This window comes from Moschus berezovskii, chromosome 16 (genome assembly GCF_049115385.1).
Source record: "Moschus berezovskii isolate FMDL1 chromosome 16, NW_MosBer_1.0, whole genome shotgun sequence".
NCBI classification, from domain to species: Eukaryota; Metazoa; Chordata; class Mammalia; order Artiodactyla; family Moschidae; genus Moschus; species Moschus berezovskii.
Genome location: NC_142475.1, coordinates 78,509,419 through 78,528,119, shown reverse-complemented (window position 1 = coordinate 78,528,119; position 18,701 = coordinate 78,509,419). Strand labels below are relative to the sequence as shown.

Genomic DNA, 18,701 nt, shown 5'->3' with positions numbered 1-18,701 from the left:
AAGCTTCCAGGCCAGGATTAACTAGTCACTGTCGGGAGCATAACAAGGTGTAGCAGGCAGGGCAAGGTTCCAGGGCAGCAAGTGTCTGTCGTGCTGTGGACACAGCCACGATGGTGAAGCTGGTGGGTCCCTGATGCTCCCGGTGGCCATAGAGAGTGCTGCAGGGAAAAAAGAAAGTGGAAAATAAAACACGAGTTCAGATGTGAACATGACACAGGTACAAGGACACCGTTGAGAATGCTGATCCAAGAACAGAATTCCCTCCCTCCCCAAGCAGATCTGAATGGGTCCGTTGACCCCTAGTCACAGGGTAGGTAGAACTAAGCGCTAACTAAGTCAGGTCTGACTGCAGTGTGAGCGGAGTTACAGGACCAAGCTGGACCCCTTCAGGTATGTTATCCTAAGATAAGTAAACCGGGACTCTGACTGGTAGAATGGGGACATCAAGGCAGGAAGTTCAGTTCAGTCGCTCAGTTGTGTCCAACTCTTTGCAACCCCATGAACCGCAGCACGCCAGACCCAAACTCATGTCCATTGAGTCAGTGATGCCATCCAACCATCTCATCCTCTGTCGTCCCCTTCTCCTCCTGCCCTCAATCTTTCCCAGCATCAGGGGCTTTTCAAATGAGTCAACTCTTCGCATCAGGTGGCCAAAGTATTGGAGTTTCAGCTTCAACATCAGTCCTTCCAATGAACACCCAGGACTGATCTCCTTTAGAATGGACTGGTTGGATCTCCTTGCAGTCCAAGGGACTCTTAAGAGTCTTCTCCAACACCACAGTTCAAAACATCAATTCTTCAGTGCTCAGCTTTCTTTATGTCCAATTCTCACATCCATACATGACCACTGTAAAGGCAGAAAGGGATCAAGTTAAAAACTGACCTTCCAATTTCACTGCAATTCCCTTCTCTCTTCATCCCATTCTGAGAAAACCAGTCCTCCTAAACATACAAACTTAAAAGTCCCAATACTTTGGCCACCTGATGGGAAGAGCTGACTCATTAGAAAAGACTCTGATGCTGGGAAAGATTGAAGGCAGGAGGAGAAGGGGTGACAGAGGATGAGGTGGTTGGATGGCATCATTGCCTCGACGGACATGAGTCTGGGCAAACTCCGGGAGACAGTGAAGGACAGGGAAGACTGGGGCGCTGCAGTCCGTGGGGTCGCAAAGAGTCAGACGCAACTGCGTGACTGAACAACACAAAGCATACAAGTGTCTCGGTGATACACCCATAAAAGCTGTTTTCCAAACGAATGCCAGTTCTTCTCAGGACACTCACCGACCTCCTATTGCCTCCAGATCCCGATGAGTTAGAGCCCCAAATATCCCAGAGGGGAAAGAATAAGGTCTGCTCTGGAAGGAAATCATGTATGCTCCAAAGGTCCAAAGACTTTGCTGCACTGGCTGACAGAATCTGTGGGCATTAGCGGACGTGGATTCTAAAGATGTGGACCGAGGAGGGTGGAGTGACTCAATCTGACTGAATTCACTGACGACAGTCAACCTCGTCTGGGATGGGGATTCCCTGGGCTGGTTCAAGCTCCCGTGAATGGTCTGTTCCATTGGCTAAATGAAGCTTGAATGTAGCCACAGCCTGCTGTAAATGAGGTCAGAATGCCAGGACATCGCTAGAACTCTGAGGAGAACCCTGAAGATTCTGACAAATGGGTTATTTTTATACGATTCCACCAAGGACAATCTGCTAGCGTTCCTTATGAAGACTTTGAAGAAACACCGTTCACCAAGACAACAGGAAGAGCTTTGCAGCTCTATAGGCAGAGATGGTGCTGGGGGATACTAGAGTGGAATTAAGGTACCCAATCTAGTGAAAATGATGGGGTTCTGGAACCGCAGGGGCCAGGTGTAGAACTTACCATCAGAGAAAAGCTGGGAGGGGTCACCTGGCCTATGGGTGTGAGTTTGCATGTCGCATAGGCTTTAGCCAGAGAGTCTGGTTCAGTCTGGGAAAGAAGTTTTGAACCATCTGGAACACCCCTCTCGGGGGACACCCTGTGTATGTGGCATTGCACACCTATCAACCAACAGCTTGTAGCTTCCCACTCCATCCACGTCGCACCCATTTCACTACCTCTCACTTTAGCCCACATACTTAGAACCACGTGGGTCTTTGGTCCTAGGACTCACCCCATTATTGGGAAGTACACCCAAAATCCTTGGAAGAAGAGACCTGGTCCCCAAGCACCACAGGTAACAGCGTCCACACCTGGTTCAACCTCAGAGAGGCTTCAGACACAAGATGGATTCCCACCAAAAGCCCCCGAGAAGCCTGGTTCTGTGTAGTTGGGCAAGTGACAGGGAACAGGAAGGAAGGAGGCAGGCGGTTCCATGGAGCTCCTCTGGGCAATGGACTCCACACAGTGCCTCTCCCACGCACCCCGGGACAGCCACTCTAGTGCTATTCACAGTCTGCCCCTTAAATAACTGAACCAAAGCCCCTGTAAGTCTCTGCTCTCTGCACCATCCAAACAACAAACTTCTCTCTCTGCTGTGTCCTAGACTCACGTCTCAGGGTTGCTGCTTTTGCCTTTTCTGGTGATGACTTTGGCTTTTGAAGTAACTCACACTGTCTGTCCAAGCTGGTTTGTGAGTTCCCCTTCCTGATGCATCTGCCCTGCAGACACCAGGATCCAAGCCCCCTCCTCTGGAGGGTGACACACTCAGTGGGCTCATGTGCTAACCCAGCCGGAAGCTCTCAGACGATTTGAGCCACTCGGTACCGTCCAAAGTCTATCAGACACAGAATCAGAGAATCTGGGACCCAGGCTTCACTCCACTAGGGTGAAGACTCCACACATACTTGAGGAAGTTCAGTCCCCTGACTGTAAAATAAGGCTGAACCTCATAATTTAGCTTCAAAGAATTAAATAAGGGTGAGAAACATCTCAGTCTAAGCTTCTGCACACAGCATGCATTCAAAAATAGTTGCTGTGTTTCACGCTCATACACATGAAATAGTTTCCATTAGAACTCGGTTTAGAGCATCTTTAATTTATGGATATTTTCATATTTAAAGTCATTCCACAAGTGCTTTGAAGCTGATGAACCAAAATTCTAATTTTGGAGGCTGCTATTTTAATAATAATGACATAACTGCAAACAGTGATGGAGGCAGATCCTAATTCTTTACAGCAAAGGCGAGTCCTTTCCATGAATCACTGAGGGCCCTTGTACATACTGGTGATGAATCAGCAGAGCAGCGGGATTAGCAGAATAAACAGAACTCAACTTCTTCCTCTGTGTCCCTATTATAGCTTCTCTTCTTGGCTTTTAAGTCAAGAAAATGGATTAAAGAGACGGTCAATATTTCACAGAAGTGAGAAGCTTTGACAGGCAGTTGGAAATATGGAACCCCCAGGAAGCAACAAAGCCAGTGAAGAGCAGTTTTCTTTCCCAAACAAGGGATTTCCCTGGCAGTCCAGTGGCTGGGACTCTGCATTCCCAATGCAACACAGGGGCCCAGGTTCAATCCCTGGCCAGGGAACTAAGACCCCAAGTAGCCAAATAAGTAATTTTTTTTTTAAGTTGCCAAATAAAGTTCACTCTTTGATGTCAACACAAGATTCTATCTGGGCTACTCAGTTCCTCCCTATCAAAAACTTAAACTTTTGAAGGGACATGGAAATCAAGCATTTTAAAAGCTGAATCTCACCAATGGCAGTCTTCTTGAGGTCAATTCCACGAATTCTTACTGTTAAGGAAAGAGTGAATCCCTGATGCCTGTCCTTCTTGAGGTCAGAGTATGAACCCATGAGTTAGAATCCTGCCATCAATGGTCTTTGTGTGTGTGCTTAGTCTAAAATTGGTTGTTTCTACAAGCATCTACTATATAGCGAGCACAAAGAACTGTACTCAGTACTCTGTGATAACTTGTATGGGAAAAGAATCTGGAAAGGAATAAATATATGTGTGACTGAATCACTTAACTGTACGTCTAAAACTAACACAACATTGTAAGTCAACTCTACGCCAATATAAAATTTTTAAAAAATAAAATTGGTTGTTTCTATTATTAGGGAACTAGGTAATTTTGAACACACACACTAACATATCTGATAAAATAAAACAAGCTAAACACTTGTTTGAAAATTAATATTTTGCTGCAAAAAATAGAAAATTTTCTTCCTGAGGCCTTCTCCGCATCTCACACCACCCACAGACTCAGGGTTCAGGTCAGTTAAATCGGCTTGATCAAGTCAGTTAAAGGTTCTTAAACTTCTGGGGGTCATGGCCACATTCCCCAGTTTAAGGAAAGCCCTGGCTCCTTTCTGGCTAGTATAAGACACTGTGTATACTAATTTCTGGAGGAGGGCATGCAACCCACTCCAGTATTCTTGCCTAGAGAATCCTATGGACAGAGGAACCTGGTGGGCTACAGTCCATAGAGTTGCAAAGAGTTGGACACGACTGAGCAACTAAGCATGCAGGCACGGTTTGATTAGCAATGTTCTGTACAACCAAGAAGTTGTTTTTTTTTTTTTTTTTAAGTGTTGTTCCTGGGAATTCCCTGGAGGTCCAGTGGTTAGGATTTGGCATGCTTACTGCTGGGGTCCTGGGTTCAATCCCTGGTTCGGGAACTACACAAGCTGTACAGCACAGCCAAAATAAATGAATAATAAAAATAAAACATTTTTAGTTCTTTGTTTCCCTTTTTGTTTTGCAGCAGAACTGAAGAAAACTGTACAGACAGCACCCTCTTCCAAGAGGGGATCGGATCCAGGGGACGGTCAACCTCTCAACACCCCCGCCACCGCGGGGCTGTCTCCAAACCACAGTGAGTCCGTGGAGCTGTCATTGATTGTCACAGCCACTGCTCCTCAACACACAGCCAGCCAAACTGAGAGAGAAGGTTCCCGGTGGTGTCACTCGTGCCATCAGCTGAGCAGTCACTCAAATGCACTCTTATACCAAGCTCCAGAGATGCAAGGACCTGGTGCGGACAGGCCACAAAGGAGTCCCTACTACTCGAATTGCCCTCTCTCCTTCCCTCCTCACCTCCCCCACCCCCTTCTCCTTTCATCCACCCCCCCACCCCCTGCCCATTATAAGCACAGGATGAAGAGGCCACACTGGGCTGTCGGCCAAGTCCCTCAGGTGACCAGCTGAGCACAGCCAACTGAACTGATCCAGTCCCCATGTTCTGGAGTAAACACTGTCACCCTCCTGTCTTGCTGTTTAGACAGCAAGATGACTTCTGAGATGTCATCTGAGATGCGACTTTACTAAATAAACATATTTTACCTCATTCATCTTTCAATCACTCATCTCTCCATGTGAGAAATTTCCCTCTGTGGAAACAAATTTAAAAGACCCTTTATCTCTAACTCCCCTCTGTCAAAGTCAGCACAGTGAGAAAATCATATCAAGTACAATTGATCCTCAAACAACATGGGGGTTAGGAGTGTTGACCACCCCCCTTGCCCAGTCAAACCTTTGACTATAACCTTCCAGTCCACAGTTCCCCACATCCATCGGTTCAACCACTTGGGATGGGCCATGAAGGCCAGCAGTACTCACTGCCGGAAAAAACCCACTGTAAGTGGATCCACACAGTTCAGAACCATGTTGTTCAAAGATCAGTTGTAGTAATATAAACATCAACTAGAGATATCTTAAGTCAATCTTTGTAGGTTTTAAGTAGACATGTAGCATAGCATGGGCCTCCTGGTGGCTCAAATGGTAAAGAATCCACCTGCAATGCAGGAGACCCAGGTTTGTTCCCTGCGTTGAGAAGATCCCCTAGAGTAGGAAATGGCAACCCACTCCAGTATCCTTGCCTGGAGAATCTCATGGACAGAGGAGCCTGGCAGGCTATAGTCCATGGGGTTGCAAGGAGTCGGACACAACCGTGGGACTAACACACACAGACACACACACACGGCATAGACCACGTTTCTGAGTGAGGCATGTTAGTCACCCATGAGGATGTTTAAAATCTAATTTCTTAGCATTCCATCTGAAATTACCTACCTCGTTGAAATCATACCAATCATATAGCTCGTTGAGTCTGTTTTCTGTTTCAGCCAAATATGTCTCATTAATAAACTCTCATTCACCACCATCCAATTGTCTCTTTGCTTGTATAATATAGAGGACGCCAGCTCTATAGATATTCATGAGTAAAGCTTTCCAGGACTTCCCTGGTGGTCCAGCGGTTAAGAATCTGCCTCCCAATGGAGAGGATACGGGTATGATCCCTTCTAGTTTTTCCTTCAGGAAACTAAGATCCCACATGCTCCAGGGCACCAAAGAAGCCTGTGCGCCACGATGAAGACCAAAAATAAATCAATAAACTCATCCTTTAAAAAAAAAAAGACTTCCAAATGTTTCCAATATTATAATCACTATGTAAACATAAGGGACTAAAATTCTGTTATTCTTCTCATTCTTCCCTATGTGGCATTACAGCAGAATTTCACACACATACTCAAGTTTATTTTGTGTCATTATTTGTCCATCTTTGCCCAGAGGCCAAAACCAATAAAACTGAAAACGTAGCTTCACAATATCCTTCCAACCAAAGGGGCCCTCTGCACTTGTGTTTCTGATGGACAAAGACGTGTGTGTTTCAGACACAAACAAATGTACGGACAGTTACAGGAGGGACAGAGGAGCTAAAAATGGAAGCAACGGCCAGTCCGGAGCCCCGTCCCCACGACACCAGCACAAACAGGGTAGAAGCGTTAAAAAGGCCATGACCATACTGTGCTGCATTGTTAAGCAAATCATGTTTTGCCTCCTCTAAAAGGGTGGGGTTTCCTATCATCTTATTTAGGTTTCTCATTTTTCCATTATTGTTTTTAAATGAAATGGATGAATTGTGTCAGGGTGTGTTGTTATTTTCCAAGCCCCAAGCACATACACGTTCTTCTCCCCACCAGGTTTATGTGGACTTCTTATTTGAGGTAGCAATACCATGAGCTTCCCTGGTGGCTCAGCTGGTAAAGAATCTGCCTGCAATGCAGGAGACCTAGGTTCGATCCCCAGGTTGGGAAGATCCCCTGGAGAAGGGAACAGCTACCCACTCCAGTATTCTGGCCTGGAGAATTCCATGGACTATATTGTCCATGGGGTCACAAAGAGTCGGACACGACTGAGCGACTTTCACTTCCAAATTCAAAAAAGGTCTCAGGATCCTAGTTCAGAAAATGAATATGAACATACATATAGAGAAAGTGTCATATTTCAATAATATGACCTCTCCTACAAATGCCTTTAATTCAAAGAAAAACAACACAGATTTTTTTCATATTTCAGTTTTAATAAAATTTACAGCTCAAATTAATGCAAATAAAAACAACAAATTCTGAATAGATGCATTAAATATTATTAAATTATAATTATAAAGGGGGACTTTATACATGATTATTCAATAAGCATGTTATGAAAACTCATACCCAAAATATAATTTTTCTTTGGCATGATCAGACATAATTTACATAATTAAATATATAATTTATACATATATAGAATGTTAGCCATATAATAAAATAACATATATATAGCAAAAATAAAGTATAATGGCATAAATTTTAATATTCTGTTTGGAATATATGAATTGAACTTTGTATTCAACATTTTCAAATTTCTGTATATACAAAGATAAACCAGGGAAGATCTTGTCTTATGCTTGGACACAGATCACCAGCTATTTCTGAGAAGTTTCTTATTTCACTCATCTTAATGCACAATAAAATTAGAAGTTGCATCTCTTTTTATGTTTAGTATGAGCCCAGATACTTTTTTTCTTTCAAATTAGATTTACATTCTTAAGAAATGCCTGTGAGAGGAAAGAAGAAAAATGTTATTTATGACCAGGTTTTTACCCTACTTACACATATGCATAGTTTTAATATAGCTATATTTTCTTTTGCTTAAAGAATCTGTGGACTCTTAATTTAAAGTGTAACCCTGAGGGTGTACATTAAAGTGTGTGTGGAGCAGGCGACGGGTTTATCCATATTTTTAGAAAGTTTGTTTTCTTATTTATTTTTAGAATTTGTTTCTTGTCCACACTGCACGGCTTGTCGGATCTTGGTTTCCCAAACAGGGATTGAACCAGAGCCCTCAGCAGTGAAAACACTGAGTCCTAACCACTGAACCACCAGGGAATTCCCTAGAAAGTTTAAATAATGACTTCCACCCTGAAGTTTTAATAAGATATCTGCATCAGCCAAAAAAATGAACTTGGCATCACCTAAATAACGCAAAAATATTCCTAAAATGTATTCATCGGTAATACTCTAACACCTTGCTAACTCCTTGAAGACAAACCATCAGAGATGACTCCTGCAGAAGACCTCACTAAATCTCCAAACTCAGCAATTTCAAAGGGGCCTGTTTATCAGCTCTGTCCTTTATGAATCTTGTCCAAGGAGAATGTATGCTTGCATTTAATATTTTAAATTATAATACTTGTTTCTTTGAGAACTTTTCCAGTTATTATGTTGCCTTTTGGACTATATAAACTTACTCATAAGAATAAAACATACCAACTGATTCAAGTATCTTGCCATTGAACACTGAAATGATCTAGCTCAATTTCTTAATCTGAAGAACAATCCAAAGAACAAGATAAGCATGACCTCACTTAGGTCACTTCATGAGTCTAATGGGACTTCCCAGGTGGCTTGGCAGTAAAGAATCTGCTTGTCATTGCAGAAGATACAGTTTCAATTCCTGAATTGGGAAGATTCCCTGGAGAAGGAAATGGCAACCCACTCCAGTATTCTTGCCTGGGAAATCCCATGGACAGAGGAGCCTGGTGGGCTACAGTCCATGGGGTCAAAAAGAGTCAGACATGACTGAGTGACTAAACCACCACAATCCAAGAGTCTAATGAATTTTCTTGATTTACTCATTAGTCAAAAGGTTTGAGAGTAACTGATTCAGGTATCTTGCCACTGAACACTGAAATGATCTAGCTCGATTTCTTAATCTAAAAAGGGGCAGCTTTTTAGTTCAGCAACTTTCAAAATGCAGAATTGAGTGCCAATTATTATTATTAACTTATCGTTGCTTTTAAAATAAGAAAAGCAACAACAATAGGTCGGAATTATCTCAGTAAAGGTCACCACAAAACTATCATATGGATCAGTAAATTCCCATATAGTTATTTGAGATAGAATAAGTTATGATTAACCTAGACAGCATACTAAAAAGAAGAGACATTACTTGGCCAACAAAGGTCTGTCTAGTCAAGACTATGGTTTTTCCAATAGTCATGTATATGTGAGAGTTGGACTATGAAAAAAGCTGAGCGCCAAAGAATTGATGCTTTTGAACTGTGGTATTGGAGAAGACCCCTGAGAGTTCCTTGGACTGCAAGGAGATCAAACCAGTCCATCCTAAAGGAGATCAGTCCTGATTGTTCATTGGAAGGACTGATGTTGAAGCTGAAACTCCAATACTTTGGGCACCTGATGTGAAGAGCTGACTCATTTGAAAAGCCCCTGTTGCTGGGAAAGACTGAAGGCAGGAGGAAAAGGGGATGACAGAGGATGAGATGGTTGGATGGCATCACTGACTCAATGGACAAGGGTTTCAGGAGTTGGTGATGGACAGGGAGGCCTGGTATGCTGCTGTCCATGGGGTCACAAAGAGTCAGACATGACTGAGTGACTGAACTGAAGTTATACTGGCCAGATCAAGATATTCACAGATACTTCTAGATTACAGGTTCTCCAAGACTCAAAAGCTGAGGAATCAGTTTCTTTAAAATGACTTGTCCATGGTCCTGATACACTTACACCACCCCACACACACCCCCAAAATGGCGACTTTGTATTACACTGGAAAGAACTATTGATTAGCAAGATCTTTGCCCAGAAATGAATACCTTTCAGTCTTTCCCATAGATTCTATGAAAGTCAAAGTCGCTTAGTCATGTCTGACTATATAGTCCATGGAATTCTCCAGGCCAGAATACTGCAGTGGGTAGCCATTTCCTTCTCCAAGGGATCTTCCCAACCCAGGGATCAAACCCAGGTCTCCTTCATTGCAGGTGGATTCTTTACCAGCTAAGCCACAAGGGAAGCCCTGGTGGGGCTTCTATAATTGTAAACAAATGTTAGAATTTACATTTGATTTATTGAGGTCATACAAATAGTTTATTGCTCTACAGCTCCAAGGGTAATTTAGCCAAAATGAAAATTCTGACTTACCATTTCACTCTGGCAAAATATATACCAGAGCAGACAATGCCTATATGTTCATCATATGTTTGATTATTTGCTTTTCCTTCTATTCTTCTAATACTGTGTCTCTTACCTTAACCTGTATTGTATAAATCAAAATTTTAGGATCCTACTTTTATTATACTGTATCTACTTTTTAATTATTACTGTATCTATTTTGACCAGTTTTTTCAAAGGTAGACCTTTAAATAGTTTTGTTCATCTAATGTATATTTGCATGTGATATGAAATAACATCAAATTTGAAATATTTTTAAACATCACTCAGGAACAGTCAGGTTGCCAAAAAAGCTGTTTCTATTAATTCAATCATTGTTGAGGACATACTTTTTTATTAATTTAATACACCATTTAGACCAGACTTTAACACTAAGTGGAAAATCCACAGATTAAGTTCACTGCTGCTGCTGCACTAGGTGGTGCTAAAATCAGCTTCCTGGAGTTTTCTAATTGCTCAAACTTTCTTAAGAAATCAAGCTGTTACACAGAAGAAGGAAAATTGATAAATACATACTCACATGTAGGTCTTCTCCGTCTGCGAGCACAGAGGACTCACTGCTAGTCTTTTTAACAATCTAGCACACCTTTTATAATCTAAGAAAAACATTTCAAAGACAATTATGTGTACAGTTACTACAAACGTAGGAAAAGTGTTAAATTATTGTCACGAGTACTTAATAATGATAGCTATCATTTAATAAACATCTAATAGAGCAAGTACTAAACTGTATTTTCTCACTAATTCTCCTACTGATGTAAGCAGTTAGATGCTATTGCTGTCTTCACTGTAGAGATGAGAAAACAGCCTGAAAATGTTAAGAATCTCATAGCTAGTATTCAGCTTCATTCCAAAGCCCAAAGTTTCTCCACCAGGCTGAGCTACCATTTAATCATTCTGCCTAGATGTCAACAGGACTCATCCTCCCTCGTCATCAAACACAAGCATTTTTTAAAAACTTACAACAACTCTGACTCAACATCCTGGGTAAAATTAAATATCCCTCAAGACGACCAATTTAGTTTTAAAAAAACTACAAAATGTTTAAAGTTCATTTTCTTTGAAAAGTAAGTTTAGACTGAGAAAGGAATTTAAAAACAGGCAACTGAGTTACCATACTTCATCACGATTTAGATAAAGGAGAGCATTTAAATATTATGTTTGGAACTGCGACTCAGTTCAGTAACTGAAGTATCCAAAAGAATTCATTAGACAACCTTTAAATCACACGCTACCATTATTCAGGAAAAAAATCTATCACTTGTTATATAAATGATGTGATATGAAACTATTTTTTAAAAAACTTATGAGGAAATTTTTACTTATACTTCATGGTCATTTTTTTTCATTTATATGAGACTGCCTTATTAGTGCCAAGGAACTTTAAAAATGATAAAAGGTTTAAATCCTGACAAACACTGTGGTCCTTAAGCAAATCTGGATATTTTCAGATTTGTCTGAAATAGTCCCAATTAGAATGTGGTTTCAATCCTTTACAGTGTCAACAGCACATACACACACACGTTAAGTGTGAGTGCCATCGATATTATAAACAGCACGTCTTACAATATTTAGTCTATTATTTCCTACTCATAGACAGTTGAAGTTAAAGATTACATGCATCTACAGTTGGATAAAGTTTTTGAGGGGCTGTACCAGGTCTTAGTTGGGGCAGGATCTAGTTTCCCAACAAGGGATTCAGCCCCAGACCCCCTGCACTGGGAGCACAGGGTCTTAGCCACTAGGCTACCAAGGAAGTCCCAAAGAATTTTTTAAAAGAATGAAAATGACCCGAGCTACTTACAAGCTGGCGTTGAGCAGTCCCTGGTGTTGTGATATAGCCTGTGGAAGTGTTTGCTGCACTCGGCTGAAAACGTGACTGGACCTATCGGACAGGAAAAGAAAGCTTATGGTACACATCGGAGTGTTTTCCAAACAAATTCCCTAGCACTTTCTGCATGGTGACGATATCCCTGGTTTATATCTTCCCATGCCCTTACAAGACCTTGCCTAAGAGCACGTCTTCCCCCCACCCAGACTCTGGAGGAGGCAATGAGGTGTGTCTGTAAAAAACAATCAAAATTCACTCCACAGTCTCAACAACTACATAAAAGGACCTTCAATTTCAGAAAAACTCTTCAGAATAATTAAGAGAGAAAAGCTCTAGATAAGAGAGGGAAAAAGTCTGCAGAGGGCAAATTAAGAGGATGTGAAGAATGAAAAAAAAAGCTCTGGTTTCTACTTTATGCTCTTCAGTTTTGTATTTAACAGGAATGAAGTTTCTACACAGGGACATTTATTCCACTTTCTACTTAAGAGTGATTTGTGTCCTATAAGCGACAAGGACTACTGTAAAGTGGACAGGGCATTAAGACTTCCCTTATCTTTCCCCACAAACCAAGAGAGTCCACACCAAAATTCATCCCTATGTCTGGAGACTGCTTTTGTGGAAGTGGTAGAAGGAGACCCCAGAGTGCCGATAGAGAAAGTTGCTCAGTTGTATCCAACTCTTTGTGACCCCATGGACTGTAGCCCACCAGGCTCCTCTGTCCATAGCATTCTCCAGGCAAGAGCACTGGAGTGGGTTGCCATTTCCTTCTCCAGTGGATCTTCCTGACCCGGGGAAGGAACTCGTATCTCCTGCGTTGGTAGGCAGGTTCTTCACACTAGGAGACTAGGAATGGAGTGAAGGTCGGGTGCACAGTTCACAATGATTAGGTGACTTGCTAGAATGTGGGGCACAGGGTAACTGCAATGATTCACCAAGTTGCACGAAGAACCCAGGAGTGTCGCGGGAGAGGAAGCCACGTGTGCTGACCATGTGACGATGGGCCATCAGGAAGTCTGCTCCACCCTGCGCGAAACACTTCCACTGTGTTGCTGGCCAGGCAACATGGCTAGACCCCTAGTGTACCACGGAGAGCTTGTCACATGACTCCACCTGCTGATCCAGCCATACTCTGCCCCCGGCCACACACACTCTGGCCTAAATGGCCCGGGTCCTGCCCCAGATCACACCACGTGTTCAAAGGATTCCTTCTGACCAGAATGCCTCTCTGGTAAGGGAAAACTCTACTAATCCTTAGAGCCCAGCTTACACGTTGTGTCCCCGACAGCCGTTCTGTCTTTGGCAAAACCATCCACTTCCTGTGTCTCCCTAAACTCTGCTTTCACTTCTATCACTCACCCAGATCTGGTTTATATCGCATTAATATGAGGTAATAGGATTTGTCCACCTTCCTGACCCAACTGTGAACCTCTCACAGACATTTATCTTCAGATCCTCACTGCTTCGTGAAGTAATCTGCATACAGTCTTTTTATTTAATTGAATCACTGATAAAGTTCATGCTTACCTGTGAAATGCTTGATGAATTTGTCTTTTAAGTTCAAATCTCTTGGGAATATTTCTGAAAAGAAAAGAAGAAAAACTTCAAAATTTCTTGAATGTGTCTTCTTCATTAAAAATAACATTAGAACCACTAATTCAAAAGAATTTAGTAATTTTCAATAGTTGAAAATAGTGATTTAAAATTTCAAATATTTTGTAATACTTAATAATGCAAAAAACATTGATTATATTCTTAAAAGTAAAAAAAACATTAGGTGAAATTTTAACACTTCGTTTAACCTAGTAAGTCCATAATATTATCCTTTCAATATGTAATCAATGTTTCCCAGGGGGCACTAGTGGTAAAGAACCCATCTGCCAATGCAGGAGATGTAAGAGATGCCGGTTCAATCCCTGGGTCAGGAGGATCCTCTGGAGAAGGGAATGGTATCCCACCCCAGTATTCTTGACTGGAGAATCAATGGACAGAGGAGCCTGGAGGACTGCAGTCCATGGGGTCACAAAGAGTCAGACATGACTGAAGTGACTCAGCACACATGCATGAAAGAAGGCGGTCTATATTTTTTATACTATATTTTCAAAATCTGAGGTGTATTTACCACTCACAGCACATGTCAGTTTGGACCAGCCACCCTGCAAGTGTTCAGCGGTCATAGTACCCAGTGGCTACCATGCCGGACAGTGCACGGATAGAGTGTCCTTCATTCCTCTGGTAGCTAATCACAATGGGATAAGGGATTCCATGTACAGACGGATTAAAAATAAAAAGATCCCTAGGTAATGCACGAAAATGACCCTGGAGCAACTTGAATAACCTCGCATCTCATTCATCCAATTTATGAAAATTTCTAGTTTTTATTTAACCAAAACAGTTACCATCTGCCACCCTCATCAATTTTAAGTTTACAATAATATATTTTTAAAGGAACTGATTTGCATATTATGTATATAATGTTGGCAAGCTTATCTCTTGTTCCTACTTCTTATTTAAAAATGAGCAGAGATCATGTGAAATAATAAAGAAAATCATAACACAGAACAACTAGAAAATAACAAAAAATGTGTTTTAGTGATTGCTTTTACCTGCATATAACTTAATATCTTAACAAGAAGATAATTTGCTCTGCCATGATCAATTCTATACAAAACCATGTTGGCGGATCCTTAGTACCTTCTGAGGTGCTGAAGGGCATTACTGTATGTTTCAACCTAGTGTTTTTATGTACTTGAACTTAAATATTTGTTATAAAGTTCAAAGATCATGGCATCCGGTCCCATTCACTTCATGGCAAACAGATGGGGAAACAATGGAAACAGTGACAGACTTTATTTCTGTGGGCTCCAAAATCACTGCAGATGGTGGCTACAGCCATGAAATTAAAAGATGCTTGCTCCTTGGAAGAAAAGCTATGACAAACCCAGACAGCATATTAAAAAGCAGAGACATTACTTTGCTGACAAAGGTCCATATAGTCAAAGCTATGGTTTTTCCAGTAGTCATGTATGGATATGAGAGTTGGACCATAAAGAGAGCTGAGTGCAAAAGAATTGATGCTTTTGAACTGTGGTGTTGGAGAAGACTCTTGAGAGTCCCTTGGACTGCAAGGAGATCAAACCAGTCCATCCTAAAGGAGATCAGTCCTGAATATTCATTGGAAGGACTGATGCTGAAGCTGAAGCTCCAGGACTCTGGCCACCTGATGCGAAGAACTGACTCACTGGGAAAGACCCTGGGAAAGATTGAAGTCAGGAGAAGGGGATGACAGAGGATGATATGGTTGGATGGCATTACCGACTCGATGGACATGAGTATGAGTAAGCTCCGGGAATTGGTGATGGACAGGGAAGCCTGGGGTGCTACAGTCCATGGGGTTGAAAAGACATGACTGAGCAACTGTACTGAACTGAACTTGATAGAATACGTTTTTGGAATGTACAGCATCTGTAATATTTCACTGATGATACTGCAAAGAATTTAGGGTTCAGATTGTTTTAAAAGGGAAACAGATGCAAAGACATCACAGAGGAAGAGGGCCTGTGAGAGGAGGTGAATTCTGATAGTCAGAGGCAACAGAAGTGTGTTCCTGGGGCTGGCGGCAAGGCAGAGGCAGCAGCTGCCAGAGTCTGTGAGGAGCAGGACCAATCCATGCGACCTGAACCCTGCAAGAACCCCAGAAAGGAAGACAGGGCATGTCACAGGAGACTTAATGTCCTGCCATCAAGAGAAGTTAGGACTTCCCTGGAAAACCCAGAGAAACCGCTGCTTATCTGTGACAGGAGGAAACAGTCTGGTGCTACAAAGAATATTCATTTGTAATTGTCCATAAACAGCCTTTACATCCCTGCTGTAAGCCTCATGCCAGCAAGGTTTTATACTAAAAAAAAAAAACAAAACAGTAACACAAATCTGGTTCCATCGGTCTGCAGAAGAATGTACTGTCACCTCTTGAAAAGGCAAAGCCTTTCTATCAAAACTCTCAAAAAGCCCCTCTTATGCTTCTGTTTCCCATGTGTGTGTGTGCAAGTCGCTTCAGTCATGTCTGACTCTTACACGACCCTATGGACTGTAGCCCGCCAGGCTCCTCTGTCCATGGGATTCTCCAGGCAAGAACACTGGAGTGGGTTGCCATTCCCTCCTCCAGGGCATCTTCCTGACCCAGGGATTGAACCTTTGTCTCTACGTCTCCTGCATTGGCAGGTGGGCTCTTTACCACTAGCGCCACCTGTTACACATTGCACACCAACTCCTCTGTCCCAAGTTCCTCCAAGCTCCCTCTAGTCCCACAGCTGTCCACTTCTCAGTCAGCCAACCCTGTCTTTATTTCAGTAGAGGAGACCCCAGTGTTCCCCTTCTGCAGAATTCTGGGCATGATGCTTTGCTCCATTCTGTGATGGTGGAACAGCAGAGAAGACAGTAAACAAGTAATGAAAGCACACTGTCTATTCTGAGGCCCCGGCAGGGGGCACTCCTGGCGCTAGGGAGACAGCCTGGCTTGAACCAGAGTGATTGATGGGCAGGACAAGACAAAGGCAGAACCAGACTGCAGAGACATTCGGGGTGGACAAGCCTAACACGAGTTCCTTCAGCACAAGAACGAATCATGTTGGTTAACGTCGTGTTCCCACACCCATCAAAGCACGTCCGGTGTGTGCTGACAGAAAGACCGCTGCCCTGTGCTGCGACCTCTCAGCGGGGTACACCCCCCAGGGGCTCCTCTGCTCCCAGCCAAGGCGGGCATCTCCACGTGCGCACAGGCTCCAAACAGAGACACCTCTGAGGAGCTTCCTCCTCCTCCCCAACCCCCCACATACCCCCTCACACCCCGTCACTCCCACACACCCCCGCCTTCCTGCCCTGCGCCCGGCCCTGCACCCCAGCGCCCGGTCAGTCCTCCTAGTCCCGGGCTTCTCACGTCTCCTGCTCGTTCACCCGCATCCTCTCCACCTCGGTGTCCCCCGACGTTGGCTGCTACTTCTCCTTCCCCATCCACCCCTTCTACTCCATCACTCGTTGGGCAACTAAATGGTCAGGATCCTGAGCGCCCAGAGCTGATTCGGGAGCCGTGAGCAGCGTGGGGGCAGGGATGGGGACTCAGCTAAGCATCCTCAACCGGCCCCCTCGCCAGCTCTGAGGGGCGAAGAAAAGCGTCGGGGCTCCAGACGCCGGTGATCTGACTTTATCCCCAAACTCGGAGAGACCGGCACGAGGCCTTGCGAGGTGCTGACCCGTCGTCCGGCCTCTGTAGCTGCGACGGAAAGGCAGGTCCTCGGGCTGCGAGCCAGCACCCCCAAGGCCTCCCACACCGGGAAGGGGAGCTTCGGGCTGGTTCCTCTGCCAGACGGCTTTCTGGTCACTTAAGTCTCGGCTGCGGTACATCTAATAATCTCTTGACCTCTTTCCCTGAGCACCAGGTACCGGCAGCGACGCCTATTCTCCGCGATACACGGTCAGGCTGCCCCGACCCAGCGCCGCTCGGGGCCGTCGGAGCTCCCCCGCCCCAGGCTCGGCGCGCCGGGCTGCTCACCTGCGCTCCGAGAGGCCGCGGGGAGGGACGGCTTCGGCTCCTCGCCCGCGACGTGCGCGCCCCCGCGGCCCCCGGGCCTCCCCTGCGTCCCTCGCGGAGCCAGGACAAGCGCCAGCAGGAGCAGCGCGGGCACCGGGGCGCCTGGCCTCGCCGGTCGCATGGGCGCGCGGGAGCGGCCGGAGAGCAGGCGGGTGCCGGGCGGAGGGTCCGCTCCCAGGGGACAGACGGCGGGCGACACCTGCGCGCCTCGGGGAGGGACGCGGGGCGAGGACTCGGGGCTGCCGGGGGGAACAGGGCGAGTGCCAGAGCGCGGATGCTCAAGAGTCCGCGCAGCCTCTCCGACGACCCAGCCCTGGCTCTGCGGGTGTCCGGCTCCCCGCGTAAGGCCCACTCTGTCTACCGCCGCGTCCAGCCCACCGGGCTCGAGAGAACCGGCAACTTCCCAGTCTGGACCGCGGAGAGCAGCCCAAGATGCGGCGCGCGGCGGCAGAGACGCGGCTCAGAGGCTGGAAGGTGTGGGTCCCCGGAGCCTGAGCCCAGCCCAGCCCCGCCCCCAGCCCGGAGCCCCGCCCACCCCCCGACCTGGGCGGGGCCTGGGAGCCTGTGGAGGACAGCGGCTCCTTCCCGCCCACCGCAGACCCCAGCCCCCGGCCCCTGGCCCTCGGCCCCGCATGGTACCCCTTGCCGCCACCCAACCGTGCGCTCGGGAGCGCAGTCCTCCGGGGTGGTCTCCTTAAGACAAAGACCTCCTCTCCAGCCTCTGGTGGATGCCCACAAGAGAGAATGAGATTAAGTCCAGCGGTTCTTCAGTTCAGTCCAGTTCAGTTCAGTTCAGTCGCTCAGTCGTGTCCTACTCTTTGCGACCCCATGAATCACAGCACGCCAGGCCTCCCTGTCCATCGCCAACTCCCGGAGTTCACTCAAGCGGTTCTTATTAAAATAAAATGGGCATCTCTCATCAAAGCGCGCCCCATGAATTATAGCGGTTCCAGACATTTCATTAGTCCTCTTTATTGCTTCATATTATGTCTATGGGGTCACACAGAGTCGAACACGACTGAAGTGACTTAGCAGTAGCAGCATGTATGTGAGAAGTTTTGAAATCGCTGGCT

At 44.9% G+C, this 18,701-nt stretch overlaps 1 protein-coding gene across 1 annotated transcript; it reads right to left on the bottom strand.

Moving 5' to 3' along the window:
- Window positions 1-7,781: 7,781 nt before the first annotated feature.
- ALKAL1 (ALK and LTK ligand 1) lies at window positions 7,782-17,842 on the bottom strand. The gene is made up of 5 exons (XM_055432737.1): window positions 17,590-17,842; window positions 13,569-13,622; window positions 12,018-12,098; window positions 10,734-10,809; window positions 7,782-7,800 (listed from the first exon to the last, which is right to left on the bottom strand). Exons 1-5 carry the CDS (start codon window positions 17,747-17,749, stop codon window positions 7,782-7,784), a joined length of 390 nt encoding a protein of 129 aa, XP_055288712.1. The 5' UTR covers window positions 17,750-17,842.
- Between the last annotated feature and the right edge of the window lie 859 nt (window positions 17,843-18,701).